Genomic DNA, 19436 nt, shown 5'->3' on the forward strand with positions numbered 1-19436 from the left:
ATATTTCTGTCAATTAACAAAACAAGATAAAGTCTCAACATATGTGTACTATGTACATGGGATTGTCGTTACCAAAATAAGTCTTCTCTCGTACGCAGAGACTTTATTCATAATATTTGTTCAGTAACAGATGGCTTGTTGACAGTTTTAGTATCCGAGCGCGCGCCTTGCACAATGTGCCCTTCGTCACGGCAGAAGAGCTTAAAAGCCAAAGAGAGAAACTGGTTTTTGCATTAATATGACAGAACTTTTAAGCTATTGCATAGATTTTATCGTATATTTTTATTGCATAGATTGGTACAGCGGCCCTAGCGGCAAACATATGTAAACTTTCCAACTCCATACAAATTTGAGTTAACTTTTACGCTATCGAGAACGTAAAAAAGCTCTTACTAAGCTAACAGATGATGCGCGTAATCAGCTGTCTCAAGTAAACGGGGGGCGGAAACTACCTTCGTGTCCCATTGCTCGTTCACAAAACTAACAAACGAATATAAAAAAGTTCTGATAATGTATTAAGTTGATGGTAGAGCTTGAACACTTTATTAATACCCTGATTATATTTTCAACATTTTGTGTCTCTTATATCTGTCACTTGAAATTTGACAGAAAGAAAACTAGTTAATAAGCTTAGTTCATTTTCGGACATATTTTTTGATATTTTAAAATTATTATCATATTAAGTATCATATAAAATTTATAAAATATATCAAATAAACGTTCCATGTATACTAAATAACTTCATTAGTTATTGCTTGGTAAGTGAATGTTTTTGTTTGCTTTTGGCTTGGCAGTTTATTTCATTTCGATTCAGAAAATCATCTCATTACAATCTATAGCAGAAAATTGGAAGGTGGTATTCTGTACATCGTTACATTTTTTTTTTCTGATAAAAATAAGGCATTCCATATCAACTTTAATACCGGCGCTAAAGATATTATTCGAAGTTTCACCTGTGTGTAAAATGATTTTCGCGGTAACACGACTGATATTGTCTAATACTTTTCACAAATGACGCTTAAGTCCTTTACGTTCTACCGATGCACTTCAGCATTTCTGTGATGTCAAATTGTCAATAACGAGTCCTGTATGTATTGCGTTTTTACTTTATAACTTTTAGAGCAAGAGCCGTAGATGTTTTAAAATTTTGTTTCTCTATATTTTTATAGGCTCGAGGGATTACTTATTAAAAGGTACGCCGAGAGCCCGTCCAAATAAATGAAAAAAGGCCTACAATGTGAAATAAAATTTAAAACATCTTTAAAAATATAACATACTTAAAAAATATACATAACTTGCTTCTAATATTTTATGAGGTTCGATATCGCACCAACCTTTTTTTAAAAGCATGACAATCAAACAAATGCTAGAAACGAGAATGAGGAAAAATCCTTCATTAATACTGTTATTCCAAGAACCCCTTTCCCCTGAACTCGTCTCATTCATTTCATTGCCATTATTGCCAAGAATCACAGACGTAAAATTGTACAATATACTTTTAATTTACTCGGAAACTGGGTTTCTATCTCCCAATATTTCGAATGTAGAGGTCTCAATTTAACTTTACAAATTATAATTACTTTCAATTTTACGATTTTAGCTTAAAATTTGTAAGTTTCTAGTAAACTACTTTATTGAAATATAATATAGTAAAATATTTTATGGTGCGCATTGATTAAATAAGTTTTTTTTGCATTCAATGCTCACACGATGGCGAGTAGTTATTATAGACCAGAAGAATATCTAAGCAGCTATCTGACGATCACAGTATGCTGGTATAATACCTAGAAAACCTGATGCGCATTTAGTGAATCACTTAGTGACCTTTCACAACACCAACACAACAAATTAAACTAACAAAGCGCTTATTTATAGATTTTTCTTCACTACCAAAGCACTAATTAAAGCTTCTTTGACAGAATGCTCGTGCAATGGCCACGCTCGGCGGTGCCGGTTCAACATGGAGCTTTACAAGCTGTCGGGCCGCGACAGTGGCGGCGTCTGCCTTAAATGCCGGCATTATACGGCCGGCAGGCATTGCCATTACTGCCGGGAAGGATACTACAGGGATCCTACCAAGCCCATCACTCACAAGAAGGCTTGCAAACGTGAGTATTAGTACAGATTGGCACTTTAAATTTAATTTAACTTTAATTTTATGTCGTCAATTTTTAAACCTTAAAAACTATATACATATACATAATATGTGTACCAAACATAACGTTGAAATAATTTGAAATTATCAACTAATGTCAGCAAAGTGCGACTTGCATTTACTGGTTGTAGGGTACAGACTGAGTGAGCCCGCACGGGTCGTTATTCCGTCCTGTATATTTCTACCGCGAATACCACTTTTCGGTTTCATGCGATGAACAGCTATTGTACAGGGCAACGGAGTCTTCGACCTCATGTTTCAGCGTGAGACGTTTAGACTTTTTATTGTTGACAGTGTGGACAATAATAAATTAATGAATAAAACCCGCAATCCTTCGATAACCCTTAATAGGGTTTTGTCTTGTGCTTATATAACATTTATTTTACTGTTAGCATGGCATCTTGTGAGCCTGACCGGTCACCTTCCTCGCCGAACTCGTCTTGGGACGAATGGCTCGACGAGTAAATTAACCAATAGAGACAGGCCACTGAGTTTCTTGCTGGATCTATTCAGTGGGTCGAGTTTCCGATCCGGTGGTAGATTTGCGAAGCACGGCTCTTGCTAGGGTACGTGTTAGCTACACTCCTGGTTTAAGCCCCGTGAGCTCACCTACTAACTCGGTGAATTTAGAATAGCCCCTCGAGGCTACTAGAATAGGTAGGAAAAAAAACTGAGTCTGCACCTGTAGGTATCACCCACCTTGCCTATTTGTGTGGCGAAGCAGTAGTGCCTTTCAGATTTGAGGATGAGTCAACTGTTGTACCACCGAAGTGAGACTTCTAACTCACGTCTCAAGCTGGAATTTACCTACGTCATTAATGTCACTTACCACTAGTTCGGTAAAAATTACAGATGCAGCTCTTAGGTGCAAATCCAAATTTTTTAGCGCATAATTTTCACGGTTCTGCTAATCCGATAATGATCCATATAGCAATAATAATAGCAAACAAAGAAATAACATTTCGAACAAAACAATCTTCTCAAACCACCAGGGATATGGGAAAGAAAAAAAAAACAAAACGTATTTCCAAAACAGAAATACCGTACGCCATAAACCAGGAAAGTCGACGGACAATCGGCCACAAGCCATTTCGCATGGTGTGTGAATAGTTTCCGCCATAAAAATAGGGAATCGAGTTACCGACCTCTGACCCTCCCCTGAAATAGGCCTCGGGGACATCCAGGGACGAATTTAGACAGTAAAAAGGGAAGTTTTATTGTTTCTCCCAGAGATTGGAAATGGTAAACTAGCAGCCGATAATTTTATAAGGGACATCGGCTCGTTTCGATTTTGCCTTTATTTGAATTAAGGTTTTTACAACTCGATGGGCTGCAATACAAAATGCTGTTTTTAGTGATTGGATCACAAAGTCACAGATAAATATAAATTATTGGGAGCATTAATTTTAAATAGAATAATACGGCTTATATCCGCTACGATAAATCCCGTGATGACTTTCTAATGCTTCAACCCTGATTGAAGTTTTGAATACAGTTTTATTGGTATGAATGAAAACGATTATTTCGTAATTTGAAGCTTTACATAAAGTTGATGTTGACTTTAGTTGATCCTGGTGACAGCCAATGACCAATGGAGCCAGTAATGTTTAGAATAATCTACCAAGAAGCTTTAAGGGATTTTAATTTCAGACTCAGTTGAACTAATTCACTAGCTATACGAGCTTACAAGAAGCCTTACAACAAATTTTGTTTCGTAGCTATTGGCGAGCTTTATGTTCTTTCTTTCAATGAAATGTTAGAATGTATGGCATGAAATACAGAGGGAGCGGGAGTCTTTCCGTAAGCCCAGAGGTCTGAAATGATTCGCGAGATTGAGATCGACAATCCGAATGGTTCTTTTTTTGTGGAGTCAAATGGAGTCGAATGGCAATGGAAAAGCAGTTAAACGAAACTGATATTTGCAGTACTCTATGTAGGACGAATGCAGTTATATATAACACAAGTCCTTGTCGGGGTGTGAAGTTACCAATTTGCTCTATTGAGTACTTCCCAAATTTTTGAAATGAAATTGTCATAATTTATTCTATATCTATTCCTATACAGACCACCAAATACCGCTCTGGAAATGTTATTACTCAAGATGTATGAATTTGGGCAAGACCTCATAATAAAGATGTAATCGCAGTGATGAGAAACGAAAGAAGCCATTTTACAGCGCCATTTATAGGCAAAGACCAGTTTATGTGGAAATGTGGAAATATTAGCATTAGTGACTTTAAAAAAAAATAGGGAGTCACTGAATTTCGAACGAGTACGGTTATAGGGTATAGTTTAGCGATTGATACACGATGATAAGCAGTGCAGTTACAAGTTCTATGCACTGCGACGACAAGTTGTGCAATGTAATGAATTAGACGACCACACTAAAAATCGTCGCAATATTTATTCTCTTCTTTTTTTATTTTTTTTTATTACTTAGATGGGTGGACGAGCATACAACCCACCTAATGTTATGTGGTTACTGGAGCCCATCGACATCTACGACGTAAATGCGCCACCCACCTTGAGGCATAAGTTCTAAAGTCTCAAGTACTACGGCTGCCCCACCCTTCAAACCGAAACGCATTACTGCTTCACGGCAGAAATAGGCAAGGTGGTAATACCTACCCGTACGGACTCACAAGAGGTCCTACCACCAGTAATTACGCAAATTATAATTTTGCGGGTTTGATGTTTATTACACGAAGTTATTCCTTCACCGTGGAAGTCAATCGTGAACATTTGTTGAGTACGTATTCCATTAGAAAAATTGGTACCCGCCTGGAATTTGAACACCGGTGCATCGCTCTTTACAAATGCATCGGACGTCTTATTCCTTGGGCCACGACGACTTCATTCTTCTGCATTTCACTATTGAAGTCATCCCTCGGTTTTTTAGTTGGCCATTTCAGCATTCTAAGGTTATTGCGTGCTTTCTTTGTCACTTTCTTATCTTACTCGTCCAAGCGCTTTGGGATCTACTATCTTTTTGTGATCCTCGATTCATATGACACATGATCAGTTTCACTTTGATGGTTTAAGCTCATTTCATATTAAAATTCCAACGTACCAATAACATTTTGCCAGCGTCTATGGAGGACCATGGTGCTATTTGTTAACCGAATTTAAAAAAGGAGGAGGTTCTCAAATCGACTGTATGCTTTTTTTTATGTTTGTTAGCCATAACTTTTGACGGAGTGAATCGATTTTGATGTTTCTTTTTGATTAGAAAACTGACGCTTTCCGTTTGGTCCCATTTCAATTTAGTTCAGTGCTGATAATGGTATCCATGAGAAAACCATATAAGTCTTAAATTTGCATTAAGTACGTGCGCGACAAATAGATGAATAACTCAATAACTCAATATCACGCCAACCGATTTCGATGATTATTGTATTGAGTCTAAATTAATATGTTGTTATTGTGCTTTTTGTATTGTTATTGTATTTTTTTTCTATTTGAAGTCGTTTTTTGTTAAAGCATGTCTATTTTTATAACCTGCATTTAACTTTCGTAATACGTTGAATCGTTTTTAATAACTCAATTTATTGACGTGAAAATTCAAACCGTAGGAATATTCTGCATATTTGTTTAGGGTTACAATTCATTTATCTTGAGCACCTAAAGTTGTCTTGAGAATTCCGAAACTTTTTGAAAATCCTCTTTCCGTTCCAACGTTTCCCAAAACGCCAATAAAACGGAGATCGGTTCGAATAGCCTCGTCGCCTAGCTAACAATACAACCGGTCATTCACATAATAGAGGGTGTGAGACTGATTTGAATCGTCACCAAGATCTACAATGAAAATTTGTAACTCACGTAGGAGAATCTTTATTATACAATATTTCTATTAGTAGGCTTTTATTACTTGCGGTACAGCATATTCTGCATCCGTTAAAATAGGTAGCCTCTAGTTCTATCTGGTTATTTTATGAACCAATTACGCTGATTTTACCCAATTTGATGGGGAAAACAGTTATTTTTTAATACATTTGAGACTACGACTTTATAAGTCATATACACGTTGTGATATCTTCAGGGCCCGGTAACAACCGTAAAGATGACCCTAAACCTGATAATCGTTAAAGCTAAAGCTCAACTAGCCTAAAGCTCAACTAGCCTTTGACCACAAGATGAGTGAAGTTTTAATGTATGTTTAATAACACCTGAAGCGACTAATTTAGTACAGAACCTATAATTCATTTTTGTCTCCATTTTTGGAGCTACTTATCTAGAAAGATAAATATAAAGCTTAGATCTAAAATGTATCAAGTCCTGATTTTATCTAACACCTAATTCTTTTCGTGACCGGCGATGTGCCCTTAGGAAAACTGATGCGTACCCAATTTCCGGATCTCACCCCTGCAATCCCCAAAGAACCACTTAAGTTGAGGTCACGTAGAGAAGGCTTGTGGTAAAGGACGTAAGATCCCTGCGCTGTTAATTGAGTTCCACGATCGATCTGAATCGATGTCGAAAATGCAGGGGAATTTGTTCCTTATTGACTATTCTACGTCTATTTAGTGAAAACTGAAAGGTGAAAAAATCTCCAGACATTGTTCTCACTGGTGGTAGGACCTCTTATGAGTCCGCGCGGGTAGGTACCACCGTCCTGCCTATTTCTGCCGTGAAGCAGTAATGCGTTTTGGTTTGAAGGGTGGGGCAGCCGTTGTAACTATACTGAGACCTTAGAACTTATATCTCAAGGTGGGTGGCGCATTTACGTTGTAGATGTCTATGGGCTCCAGTAACCACTTAACACCAGGTGGTCTGTGAGCTCATCCACTCATCTAAGCAATAAAAAAAACCTTTGCTTCAAATGACTCACAAGTATCAGGGTAAGAGAAAGAATAATCGTGTACAATCATGAACACAGTCCTTATAGCTACATGCTACATTATTATTATTATTATTATTAAATGACTTTTTTAGCACCGTTGTGATTTGAAACTCGGCCAAACAGAAAATATAATCGATAATCGACTCTAAAAAAGGAAAACATATAAAATTTGGCCTACGTCAGAATACGAATGTTTCTATAGGTTTCACTTCTATCACATGTGAACTTCACTAAATTTTTTCCTCAATTTAAATACGAATTTCTAAAAAAAACTATAAAATGTAATTTAATATGAACTTACTATAATCTTCTTATTATCTGTTTTTGAAATCCATCGATAATTGACAATAGATTTTAAAGTATGCACTAACACAAAGATCCGCAAACACTGCTGTGCACTTTTGCGTGCTGTGGAAACATTTAGGTGTATATCTAAAAAATATTTTTTTTTGCGATCAGTCACTGTATTGCGATGAAACCTCATATGTAAGGCCTCTTCGAGCTTTCTCCCTTTACTCATTTACACGAGTCCCTCCGACGGTGAGTGAGTATGTGCGTCCCTCTTCCAAAGTAGTAAAACATCACTCCAATACTCTTATTGAAATCATTATTATTATTATAGCTTTATTTCCACTTAACAATGCAACTATATATCAGATTGTAAACTAGTTATTTTTTTCTTTTTCTTTGTTATGTGGCCACTTCTTGGGTAAAAACCTTCTCCATCCTTTTCCACCTTTCTTTGAATTGTTGAATTTGAATTGAATTTCTTGAAATTGTTAACTCCCAATTTTAACTTGATCATTTCGTTCACATAGCCTGCGACTGTCACCCTGTCGGAGCCAGTGGGAAGACCTGTAATCAGACGAGCGGCCAGTGTCCCTGCAAGGATGGCGTGACGGGGACCACGTGCAACAGATGCGCCAAAGGATACCAACAGTCCAGGAGTCATATTGCGCCTTGCATACGTGAGTTTATTGAAATTACTCCCAGGGAGAAAAGAAAAAAAAAAAAAAAAAAGAAAAAAGATGTGTGGTGTCGTGGTTAATTATTCGAGGTATAAAGAAAATAAAACTGAAGGTTTCACAACAACCTACGGTCATTCGGTAGCGTGCGAGCTTATTGAGGTACATTCACGGTTGTTTGCATAACAGTTAGTGCATTGCGCAAACGAACGCTCTGAGATCGTGGTCAATGAATGATAAAATATATGTTATTTTTTGTACGTTATTACAAAGTTAAGTCGTACACTGGGTGCATTACTAATAAAAATATTACGTTACGGACGTTTTTTCCCGGTTAGGGTACCCCTCCGCATAGTCCCATAGGGAATCTCGTTCAAAAAATTATGTAAATATTTTTGATGTGCACTAAAATAAAATTAAAGAACTTTATTCAACTTGTATTGCATTTTATCAGACTTAGCTAAATCCAGATATTTAAATGACTTTAATAGTTCAAACTTATATTGATCTGAAGAGCCTCGGAAATTTAAAACGTTTCCTGTTTTAGGTATACCTCGTGTGGTGACTGCTGTACAGGCTATGGAAGCCGAAGACAACGAGCCGGGCCGCGGTAAGTAGTAAGTGTACCTTCATCGCACTCTCGCCTCATCCACACCGCATTGACTACGCTCAATTACTTTCTATAATACAGGGTGATACTTTTTGAATACTTTATTATATTTTAGAATATTTATATTAACAAGAAAAGCATATATATTTACCGGCTACTGAAAACGTTCTGGCTATATAAAATAGGGCTAAAGTTCTGCATTATCATAGATTGTCAAAAAAAATCTATTAAATTACTCAGCCGAGTCAATTCTAGCCAAGAAAAGCTGTTTTACACACAACTTTGTCATTTTCTTGCAAGTATCAAGCCTTTAATAGTTGACTGCATGTGCACCGGTGCGGGGTGCCACAGTAGGATTGCGGGAAAAGATACAACACTCTACGCCAAACGTGTTGTCTTGCGTCTAAGTCGGTTGAGTTCTGTCTCTTCTGAATTTCGGACGTGACCCTGCTTCCTGCATGACGAATATTAATCTTTTCATGTCATATTAATATTATGTTTTATTTCTTCCTCCGAAGATGTTAAGCCTCATTTTACACCACCACTTATGATACCAACTCTTTTTGTTCATTACCTTTTACCAAATCAGGCTTTTTCCTGTGGCATTGTCTTTTTTGATAAATGTCGAAGCATATAGTTAATGATGTGTAGCAAAACCTTTCTTCACGTGATATGCAGGCAAAAGGACGGTAGTTTCACATTTACATATCGTGCCTATATATCAAGGGCTGGTATTGCAGAAGTCAATCTGTTAGCCAGTGGCAATGTCATATTTTAGAGACTCCCTTGTTTTATCGAAAAACCATGATGGACTTTTGAAAATTTGAACAAAAAAAGAACAATTGAAATCTAACCTTATCTAATTTATAATACAGTACCGAAGAAGTATAGTGACTCGGTGAATTATGTGAATATGTTCTATGTGTGAAAATGAAGTATCTCGACACCTATGACCCACTGAATAATAGAAAGTAATTGAATGTGTTTTTAAAAGTGAGATTACACTAGTATATCAGATCGCTTCATGATAGTTTACCAGTATAATCTAAGTTCATGACATGATCACGAAAACCATGCTTGTGAGCCAAAATGAACTGTCTAACTATCAAATGTTTTCATGTTTTTTATTGTATAATATGCGATATTTCAAGTATCGTTGTGGAACATTATTGTGTAATTTCACTTATGATTTATGTTGCACTTTTTAATTTTCTCATTTTGACTATTCTTTATGACATAATTTCATTTGTTTTTCGAGATTCGTTAACGGAATTTGTAAGAAAGAAACAAGAAATGTATAGAATAAAACATTTTTTCTTTATTTAAAAAAAATATTTGTTTGCTTACCCTGTAAAATCCGATTTTCATACCTATTTTTTTTCAATTTTTAAATTTTGTTTTGTTCTTTTTTAAATGAACAGTGGCGAGTAAGAGGTAACTGATTTCATATATAATAATTTCCACGTTTTATCATATTTTAATACACTTTTATACTGTAGCTTGCACACAATATTATAATCAATTCAATTAATAGTAATTAGTACAATATTTTTAAACGGATGACATTCAGTCAATGATTTTAAATTTAGAAATTAGTTTTCGATTCCACTAATAAGTATATATGTAGCTGTAATCACAATTATTTTACGATTAATTTAAAGTCGGACCAGACGAAATCGTTTTGTCTCTTTTTAACTTAGCACTTGTTTAACTAAGTTGTGTTGGACTGTGGACAGCAGCGGACCAGTGCGGTCGGTGTCGCGTCGGCGCCCGCACGCTAAACCTGAACAAGTTCTGCAGCCGAGACTACGGTGAGTACCTCTCACTGCTTTACTGGATTTCGTGAACTAAAATCGACTGATTCGGTGGTCCAGTAACGAGAGCCACTGTTACGCCGAGCGTTCGAATCCCACGTCGGCCATACATTCGTGTGATAAACAAATTTGTTTGCTCTTTGTCTAGGTGTTTATTATCAATATATGTATATATTAAATTAATAATAGTTTAAAAAAAACTAATAAAATACTCTTTTATAAAAAATCCAACTAAAGAATAGGAAATAAATTTTAATAGATTTGAATTTGATTTTATTGTAAAAAAAGCGTGGGGTGCATAGTAGTTATAAATCGTACATGTATGCATCAGTAGTTATAAATATTTTATGAACAGATATGAGTATATTTTGTTATTTTTTTTAAACTATTATTTATTTTTCATTTTTTAGTTGAATTTCACTTTATTCAATATATTTTTTTTTAATATTGAATTGTCATCAGTCCTAATAAGTATACCAAATTTCGAGTCAATCCGACGTTTTGAAGGGGGTCAAACTCATGTTCAAAGAATCCGTTACATACTAACATACATACGTCTGAAGCTAATAAAAGCGTATTAAAAAAAACCTACTTAACTATGTATGTTAGTCTCTGGTGTCCATAACACAAGGAATCCTAATTTAGGACAGGACGACCGTGCGTGATTTGTTCCTAGTTATCTAAATTCAAATCAAATATTCACAGTTTTAAAATCAAAAGGAAAATAGTGTTAGTAAGATCATAAATTATTTCATAAACGTGCGTGACCGCTGATTGTTCGGTTGTATTGCGTGCGACCGAAATAGCTGTCTAATATTCGCTTCCAATAGCACGACCATGTCGCTTCCCGAGGGAGTCGTAAAAGGCGACTAAGAAGCTCTCTGGATAATGGGCAACATCTTTCAACATAAGCAAACATTATGTAATAGCCAATCTGATTTCTAACTGTTGTGAGAACTCACGGTTAGGTACTGTCCTGACCTGTACCTTGAGATATAAGTTCTAAGTTCTCAGTATAATTACAACGGCTGCCCCAACCCTTCAAACCGGAACGCATTGCTGCTTCACGGCAGAAATAGGCAGAGGGGTGGTACCTAACCGCGCAGACTCACAAGAGGTCTTACCACCAGTGTACAAGAGGTCCTACCAATAGTGACAAGAGGTCCTACCACCAGTTCACAAGAGGTCCTACCATCAGTTCACAAGAGGTCCTACCACCAGATAGACCGATACAGTTAGACCGATTCGGGCCCTTACGGGTCTGCGAGGCACGATTTTCTAATCGGAATGTTGTTGTTGCAGTCATAATGGGCAAGGTGGTAGGTCGCGAGGCGAGCGCGGCTGGCGGCGCCTGGTCCCGTCTGGCGCTCAACGTGCAGGCGGTCTACAAGCGCGCTCCCCGCAGCCGGCTGCGACGGGGCGCCGCCGCGCTCTTCGTGCGCGCCCGGGACCTCGCCTGCAAGTGTCCTAAACTAAAGATCAACAAGTCAGTATCTTCTTTTTTTGTCCTACCTAACCTGATATCCTTGAGAGGCTATTTCAGCTTCTCCTTGACGTGTAGGTGAGCTCACGGGGCCCAAACCGGAGTGGTGCTAACACTGGCTCTAGCAAGGGTAGTACTTCGCAGAATCTACCACCGGATCGGAAATGAAGATCCGACGAGAAACTCAGTGAGCTGTGGGTTAATTTACTCGTCGAGCCCTTCGTCGCAAGCGACGGGTTCAACGTGGATGGTGACCGGTGCTTGAGGTACATAAGAGCACCGTTAATGGATCCGTAATGGCATGTTTAGTTGTTAAGAAAACAAAATTTTAATTCTTAATCGTTATTCAATCAAATAGCAGATTATCTTCAAAACTCAACTCAACTGTTTCGTGAGTGATGTTATCTTCTTCTTCGAATAAGTTTTAAAACAATCCCCAGCGTTTTTCAGCTGCTTGGGTGACCCGTGGCATTGCTGGTCGCCACAAATAACAGTAAACCTTGAATAATACTATCAGATCGACCGTAACCTCATCTGCCTACGAAGGTAATAAATAACTCGTACTACTACGTACATTTTTTTCTCGGCAGATCATACCTAATCCTAGGAGTGGAAAAAGAAGGTCTTCAAGCTGGCTTACCGGGCCTAGTGGTGGGAGAGAGAACCCTTCTCCTTGAGTGGCGCGACGATTGGCACCGACGCATCCGTCGTCTTCAGCGTCGCGCGATCAACTGCCACTAGTCGCCAAAACATGTCACTGTTATAGATTTTATTCGTAGAGACTACCAGTCTCCATCACAAGATGTCGCTGTACAGGCCAGACAAAGCCGCGGGCATTTTTGACTCGTATTCCGTCGTTTGTTCCGTGCGAGAATCGAAGAGTAGTTATTCATTCAAATGTTACTGCCACTCGTAATTATGATAATATTTTTTGAACATTAATTAATTAGCCTTCGAAAGTTTCGATGTTAATAAATCACTAATGAATTTTTCGAACGATGTATTTTTAACTGACTTTGTTTCTGAAATCGAATTAAAGTCTTTTTTATCATTGAATATAATCATAAGTTTCCTAGTCCGTAAGAATATACTGGCAACATTTTCTACTGTGAACCTGCTTACACTGTTGAATCATATTCAAGTAGAAAATATATGATTCCGAAAATGATAACATTAGTAATATGTTTCCTTTCCTAGGATTTATAGGATTAAATAAATAACTATAACTTGAACTTGATGTTATGCATAAATACGAGCGTTTCTTGTCTGTTTCTCGTAAAATACTTTAAGCTATATTAAGATTCGCTTGTTTTGTGTCCTAGCAACATTCTTATCTATTAGATTGATTTATGCAATTGACAAGTGACTGACACTGACAACTACTACTTCTTATTAACCATGGACGTATAATATAAAAACGAACTGTTTAATCTTTCCATTTTTAAATTAATTTTCATCAATATTTACATAGATTGTTTTAATGAAAAATGTTGTGAACTTCTGAGTAATCTATACGCTCTAGTCAAAGTGGACATATTGATGACATACATGTTGAAACTCCTTCTCTTTCTCCTCTTATAAAGGCTTCGACGTAAACTCGACTGTAATTGTAAGGTGATAAGGCGTATTTTACGTACGAGTAAGCCTGCACCATTTTGTTTATTTCTGCGACGAAGCAGTCATGCTATGTTGTGTAGAGTAGTAAAACTGCCGTTATAAGATACCGTTTGAGACTACAACCTCATGTCTCAAAGTGACGGTTACGGCAGTTACGCTATGATGTACATAGCACCCAGGTGGTGGGGTACCGTCAACACAAAAAACGCTTCAAGTTTCACATTGAGTTCCTTCTTCCCTTCTTGATTGATCCATGCCACTTTGACAATTTAACGAACAGTGAAGTCCTTGGACAAGTGTACTAGATTCCTCTGCCAAACGTTTTGTTACTTAAGCTAGTGTAATCTACAAAGTAATCGCTTAAATATCTTATAATTTTGTTAACTTCGACTAAACCATAATAATATGTAGGCACTACAAATTGTACCTTGTTTGAAAGAATATGTTACACTTTTTAGAATCCTAATACGAACTGTTTATTTTTTCTGTTCGTTTCTGTCTTTCGTATGCTAATCGTAGTCACAATGTTTATTGAATGTACCTCACTCGTAAAACCTATATAAGGTTTTGATTATTTTTAATTGTAGTTATAAGTTATTGTAATATTATTTAAGTTAAAAATGTATAAAATGGTGTACGTGAAATTATTATTTTTTGTAAATTATTTTAATCTTGCCAAAGTAACTGACGGAGTGACGACGTGTACTCTCTTTTTTATTTCTCATTTGAATCATCGTTTTTTTTTTCGAACAGAACGCGTTTTAATGTATGTACAGTATTATTAGCTTTACTAAGAAACGTTATAATTAAGGGATTCTTTCACGTTTGCAATGTACATGTGCATCATTAATTGATGAATATGATTCTCTCAAATCTTGGTCAATTTTATTAACTTGTCAGTCCTTCAGTCCTTCAGTCTAATATCGGGATCACAGATGACGCAAGCAAAGGATACTGACTTAGTATACACTTAGCATTGTTTACAGATAAAATATTATTTTATTTGCTGTCGTTTTATTGCTTAGCTCATGGCCCACCGATTGATGTTAAGTGGCTAAGATTACTGGGGCCTATAGACATCAACAGCGTAAATGCCACCACTCACCTTAACACTTGAATTCAAAGTCTCAGTTCTTCTGAGCACAGCGGCTGCCCCATCTTTCAAATCAAAACGCATTACCGTTTCACGGCAGAAATACGCAGTGTGATGGTACCAGTGCGGACTCAAAACGCACCCTAAAAAAATTATTGTTCCTAAGCTGATGGCCTTGAGAGGCCATTTCAACGTAACCCTAACAAGTACGAGCTCACGGGGCTCAAGCCTAAAGACGTTGCTAACACTAGCCCTAGCAAGAGCCATGCTTCGCAGAATCTACCACCGGATCGGAAACGCGGCCAACTGACAAGATCCGGCAAGCAACTCAGTGAGCTGTGTCTGTGGGTTAATTTACTCGCCGAGACCTTCGTCGCAAGCGACGGGTTCGGTGATAGCGATGACCGGTCAAAAATGTTTGTAGAATAATTAGCATTTAACCAACATCTCAAATTTGTTTGATATTTCTCTTGGTTATCTATAGCTCAATGAGTCACGGTATCTAGATTAAAGGTAAAAATCTAGGTAAAAGATTAAAACGGCCTGCTGAGTTTGTTTCGTCGACTCCTCTCGTTGGAAAATATAGTAATGATCTCTAATATAAAATAAATCAACAATAAAATAAGACAACATATTTATGAATCTACAAATCTCTGAGTATTTTCGTTTTTAGTCAATAACTAAAGCTTTGAATTTAAATAGAACAAAAAAAAATGCAAAGAAGAAAAAAATATGTAAATCCGAAATGAATCGATCGTATAAAAAAGTGACCAACAACCATAAAAGATGTATCGCTTTCATTGTAATCGTCCACAATTGAGCTGTCAAAGTTATTTATGTAAAACGCGGACGATACATCCAACACTGGATATAGTTAGATCTAATTAAAGAAAGGCTCACAGCTATTATTGGATGAGCACATTGAATTTGATTTCGGAACGTTTTATGTAATTCTAAGTGTCATACATAACATAGAATTTTGGCGGGAATGCGAGAAACGAAGTTGTGTGATTTTTTTAAATTTTGTCTATTTAGTGTTTTTTCAGATTTGAATGTGTAATAATGTGGAAATGTAAAAATGCACAAATGTGGAAAAATGAAACAAAGCCGTTAGGCGTAGCTTCTCGGGATCTTCCAAAAAGCGCACTGAAAAAATCTTAATAAATAACCAGCATTTTACTGAGATTATATTTCACCTTATATAATCTCATTTCATTCATTTGGTCGTCGTGGCCTAACGGATAAGACGTCCGGTGCATTCGTGTTGAAGCGATGCACCGGTGTTCGAATCCCGCAGGCGGGTACCAATTTTTCTAATGAAATACGTACTCAACAAATGTTCACGATTGACTTCCACGGTGAAGGAATAACATCGTGTAATAAAAATGAAACCCGCAAAATTATAATTTGCGTAATTACTGATGGTAGGACCTCTTGTGAGTCCGCACGGGTAGGTACCACCGCCCCGCCTATTTCTGCCGTGAAGCAGTAATGCGTTTCGGTTTGAAGGGTGGGGCAGCCGTTGTGACTATACTGAGACCTTAGAACTATATCTCAAGGTGTGTGGCGCATTTACGTTGTAGATGTCTATGGGCTCCAGTAACCACTTAACATCAGGTGGGCTGTGAGCTCGTCCACACAGCTAAGCAATAAAAAAAAAAAAAAAAAATTAACTTCATTACAACTAATTAATGTTTCAAATTAATGAATTTCATTTCATTGTATGGTATGAAACGAAGGCTTTTTATAACACAGGTCCAGGTGACCGCGCGTGATTGGTTCTGAGCTATTTACACGAATCGATTGATTAATTAATATTACAGCGATTCCTTTTGCTTATGTTAGGTCCATGACAGCTCGGGGCGCCTCTAGCAACACAAGCGCATAAATCTCGTTGACGCACGATCCAACAATTTACAATAATCTCGGTGCTGCCATTCTCGGTAAACAAAAACGGCGACGCACGTCACGACTTTATCTTTGTAATTGAAAAAACCTAAAACGCTTCGGTTAGCTTGCGATAGCGCATTAAAGGAACACGATCGTCCAATAACTGAAGGCAGGAGCCGCCATGAACCCGCCACAGTATAACTTAGCTTAACTGCTAACTAACTAATTTAACTTTTAATTATTATTTTTTATTGCCCTTGTAGGTAGACGAGCATACGGCCCACCTGATGGTGAGTGGTTACCGTCACCCATGGACTTCAGCAATGCCTGGGGCAGAGCCAAGCCGCTGCCTACCGAAATTAGCTCAGCTTTTATATCTTAGCTTAACTTAACTTTTTACTAGTTTTTACTCTTGAGAGTCCGCACGGGTAGGTAAGGCCACCCTGCCTATTTCTGCCGTGAAATAATAATGCGTTTCGGTTTAAAGGGTGGGGCAGCCGTTGTCACTATACTGAGACCTTAGAACTCATATCTCAAGGTCGGTGGCGGCATCTACGTTGTAGATGTCTATGGGCTCCGGTAACCACTTAGTACCGGGTGGGCCGTGAGCTCGTCCACACACTTAAGCAAAAAAAAAATAGCTTGAGTTACATGAGCTTAATTTGTACATACAGGAGTAAGTTCTTGCAATTGGTTGAGCCAATATCAGCTAAAAAGTCTCGAAAAATCCGTATATTCAATCTGGTCTCAGAGGCAAAGGGTACTGAATCTCATATTATATATATGATACTTGAACATCTCACGAACACACCTATAGGAACAGATCAGGGAGAATAGAAGAGTTAATCTTAACCAAACATGAAAATTCGTTAATTGATTAAATGTCTTTTGAACAATTATGATGCACTGTACATTACAAACAAAATTTATATAGAAAATAGCTGATATGATACTAAAAGCTATTTAATATTCACAGGCGTTTCTTACGCCTGTACTTAATATACTAATATTAGGTGACCCGCTTTGAAAAGTTTTACAAAATATTGTAAAAAGTGTACTTTAGTTATTGTAGAATTAATGCAATGTATTTATCATTGTCTAGTTGTGTATGCATATCTTTATGAAATAGCGTCATAAGATTTAAATGTTGTTTTAATATTATACTTGCTAATGGTCGAATTAAACGTATTTCTTTTCAGACAAAACAAATAGCATCTTAGTAACAGAAGAAGTAATCTCTATCTCTTTTCATCTGTTTATCCTATTCAATATTGCAATATGTCAGCGTACTGTGTAACAACAATACAACCACATTCACATGTAAAGCTTTTCTAATCGTAAATAATGATTTATGTATATTCAATCAATAAGAACAACATAAAGTATGAATTTATTATAGAAAGAGCATTTCGACACATCCATTGCACCATATTCTAAAGAATCCGTGGTCATCCGTGACAAATTGAATTATTTTAATTTTAATAAAAGAAACAGAAAACATTATTGTGTATTGATTTATTGTTAGCAATGATATTTTAATTCATTAACACGATCACAGTATAACATAGTGAGAAATGTGACACGAAGTTTTTCTTTATCTCAACGTGATCATAATGACTTGACTGGATTTTAAATTTGCTGTGTCATTTATTATTTCCCAATCGCTTGCAAGTTTACTTTACTTGGAACTACTGAAGTAAATCAACAAACAAAAATGTTTCGAATTCTATTTATTTAACTTTAAAGGATTAATAATGATTTTAACAAATTGCGAATATTGTTTTTATAATCATATATTATTATTATTATCTTTAATGTAATTTATTTACATAAAATCGTAATGCTTATAACACGATTCTTTTCGCTTTTTCGATTGGCGTAATTTAATACATAAACTGAATGTGAAGGTCGTATGTGTGTTCAATTGTAATCTGTGTTCTTGACGTATGTACCAAAAATATTAAAAAGTGTAATCCCCTCAAATAAAAATAGTAATAGGAAACCATAAAATTAGCACGACAAAGATTTTCAAGTGATATCTTAAGATCATATTCTGGTATATGCCGAGCCGGTATGCAGATTAAACGTACTATAGCGCACAAAAGGCCTACATACTTCCGTCGTTAATTATAGTTAGCATTTTCAACGCGACTGTACCGTTGCTTCTGAATGTATTTTCTAATGTAATAAAGTAACAATAATTTGTAAGTGACGTCAAATTAATTGGAAAGCATTTATAAATATTAGGCTGTCCACACACACTCAATGATTATTTTGACATCAGATTTACGATTTTCCCTGACCGATTATCATAACTAGACCTTAAATCAAAAGGATTCCCTTCGTCTATATTAGTAGTCATAACAAAGATGTTTTTCATTTACAAAATAACACATAGAGCATACAATTAATTATTTAGTGGTCATTGACGTATTTTAGAGTATAAACAGTAGAAACCTTAGAAAATAAAGTAATTATAGTAATTTCACTCTTCATCAATTACAATGGCTGTCTGAAAATAGAAGAAACACCACGCTTCTAAAAAAAAAATGGGAAGAAATCCCACGCCGTATGATATCCTTCAGTTTCAAATGAATCGAGTCCGAGTGTTTGTGAGCAGCCTAATCATTTTAATCTCGTATTGATATTTGAGTTCTCATTGTACCCCCCAACTCCTGTGATGTGAACAAATGTTATTGGTTATATTTATTTAAAAAAAATATATATATAAAATAAAAATTACATTGATATAACGAATCGAAATGTGTTTTTATTTCGTCCCTGTTAAATCGTGTGACTCAATAGCAAAACGTCGCAAGTCACATTACAATGATAATGTACAATTTCGCAAACAGAAGTCTTCGTGGCCTAATGGATAAGACGACCGTTGTACGCGGATCGAGCGACTGTGCCAATGTTCGAATCCCGCAAGAAAGCATCAATTTTTTTAAAAGAAATATTGACTTCAC

The 19436-nt window shown here is 36.5% G+C and overlaps 1 protein-coding gene and 1 long non-coding RNA gene across 5 annotated transcripts in view; one reads left to right on the top strand and one right to left on the bottom strand.

Moving 5' to 3' along the window:
* The window catches only part of NetA (Netrin-A), a 215628-nt gene extending 196404 nt beyond the window's left edge, over positions 1–19224 (top strand). Inside the window, exons 2-7 of one of the 4 annotated variants that reach the window (XM_089730811.1) lie at positions 1920–2108; positions 7814–7963; positions 8508–8570; positions 10310–10381; positions 11687–11870; positions 12458–19224. In XM_089730811.1, coding sequence (XP_089586937.1) covers positions 1920–2108; positions 7814–7963; positions 8508–8570; positions 10310–10381; positions 11687–11870; positions 12458–12608 — 809 coding nt within the window. In that variant the 3' untranslated portion in view covers positions 12609–19224. Of the gene's footprint in view, positions 1–1919; positions 2109–7813; positions 7964–8507; positions 8578–10306; positions 10382–11686; positions 11871–12457 lie in introns of all 4 variants that reach the window. The other 3 variants (XM_089730813.1, XM_089730812.1, XM_089730810.1) reach the window with 3 other exon arrangements.
* The window catches only part of LOC149501960 (uncharacterized), a 396223-nt gene that overhangs the window by 331240 nt on the left and 45547 nt on the right, over positions 1–19436 (bottom strand). The gene's annotated exons all lie outside the window — the stretch shown is intronic.

Source organism: Bombyx mandarina, chromosome 11 (assembly GCF_030267445.1).
Source record: "Bombyx mandarina strain Sakado chromosome 11, ASM3026744v2".
NCBI lineage: Eukaryota > Metazoa > Arthropoda > Insecta > Lepidoptera > Bombycidae > Bombyx > Bombyx mandarina.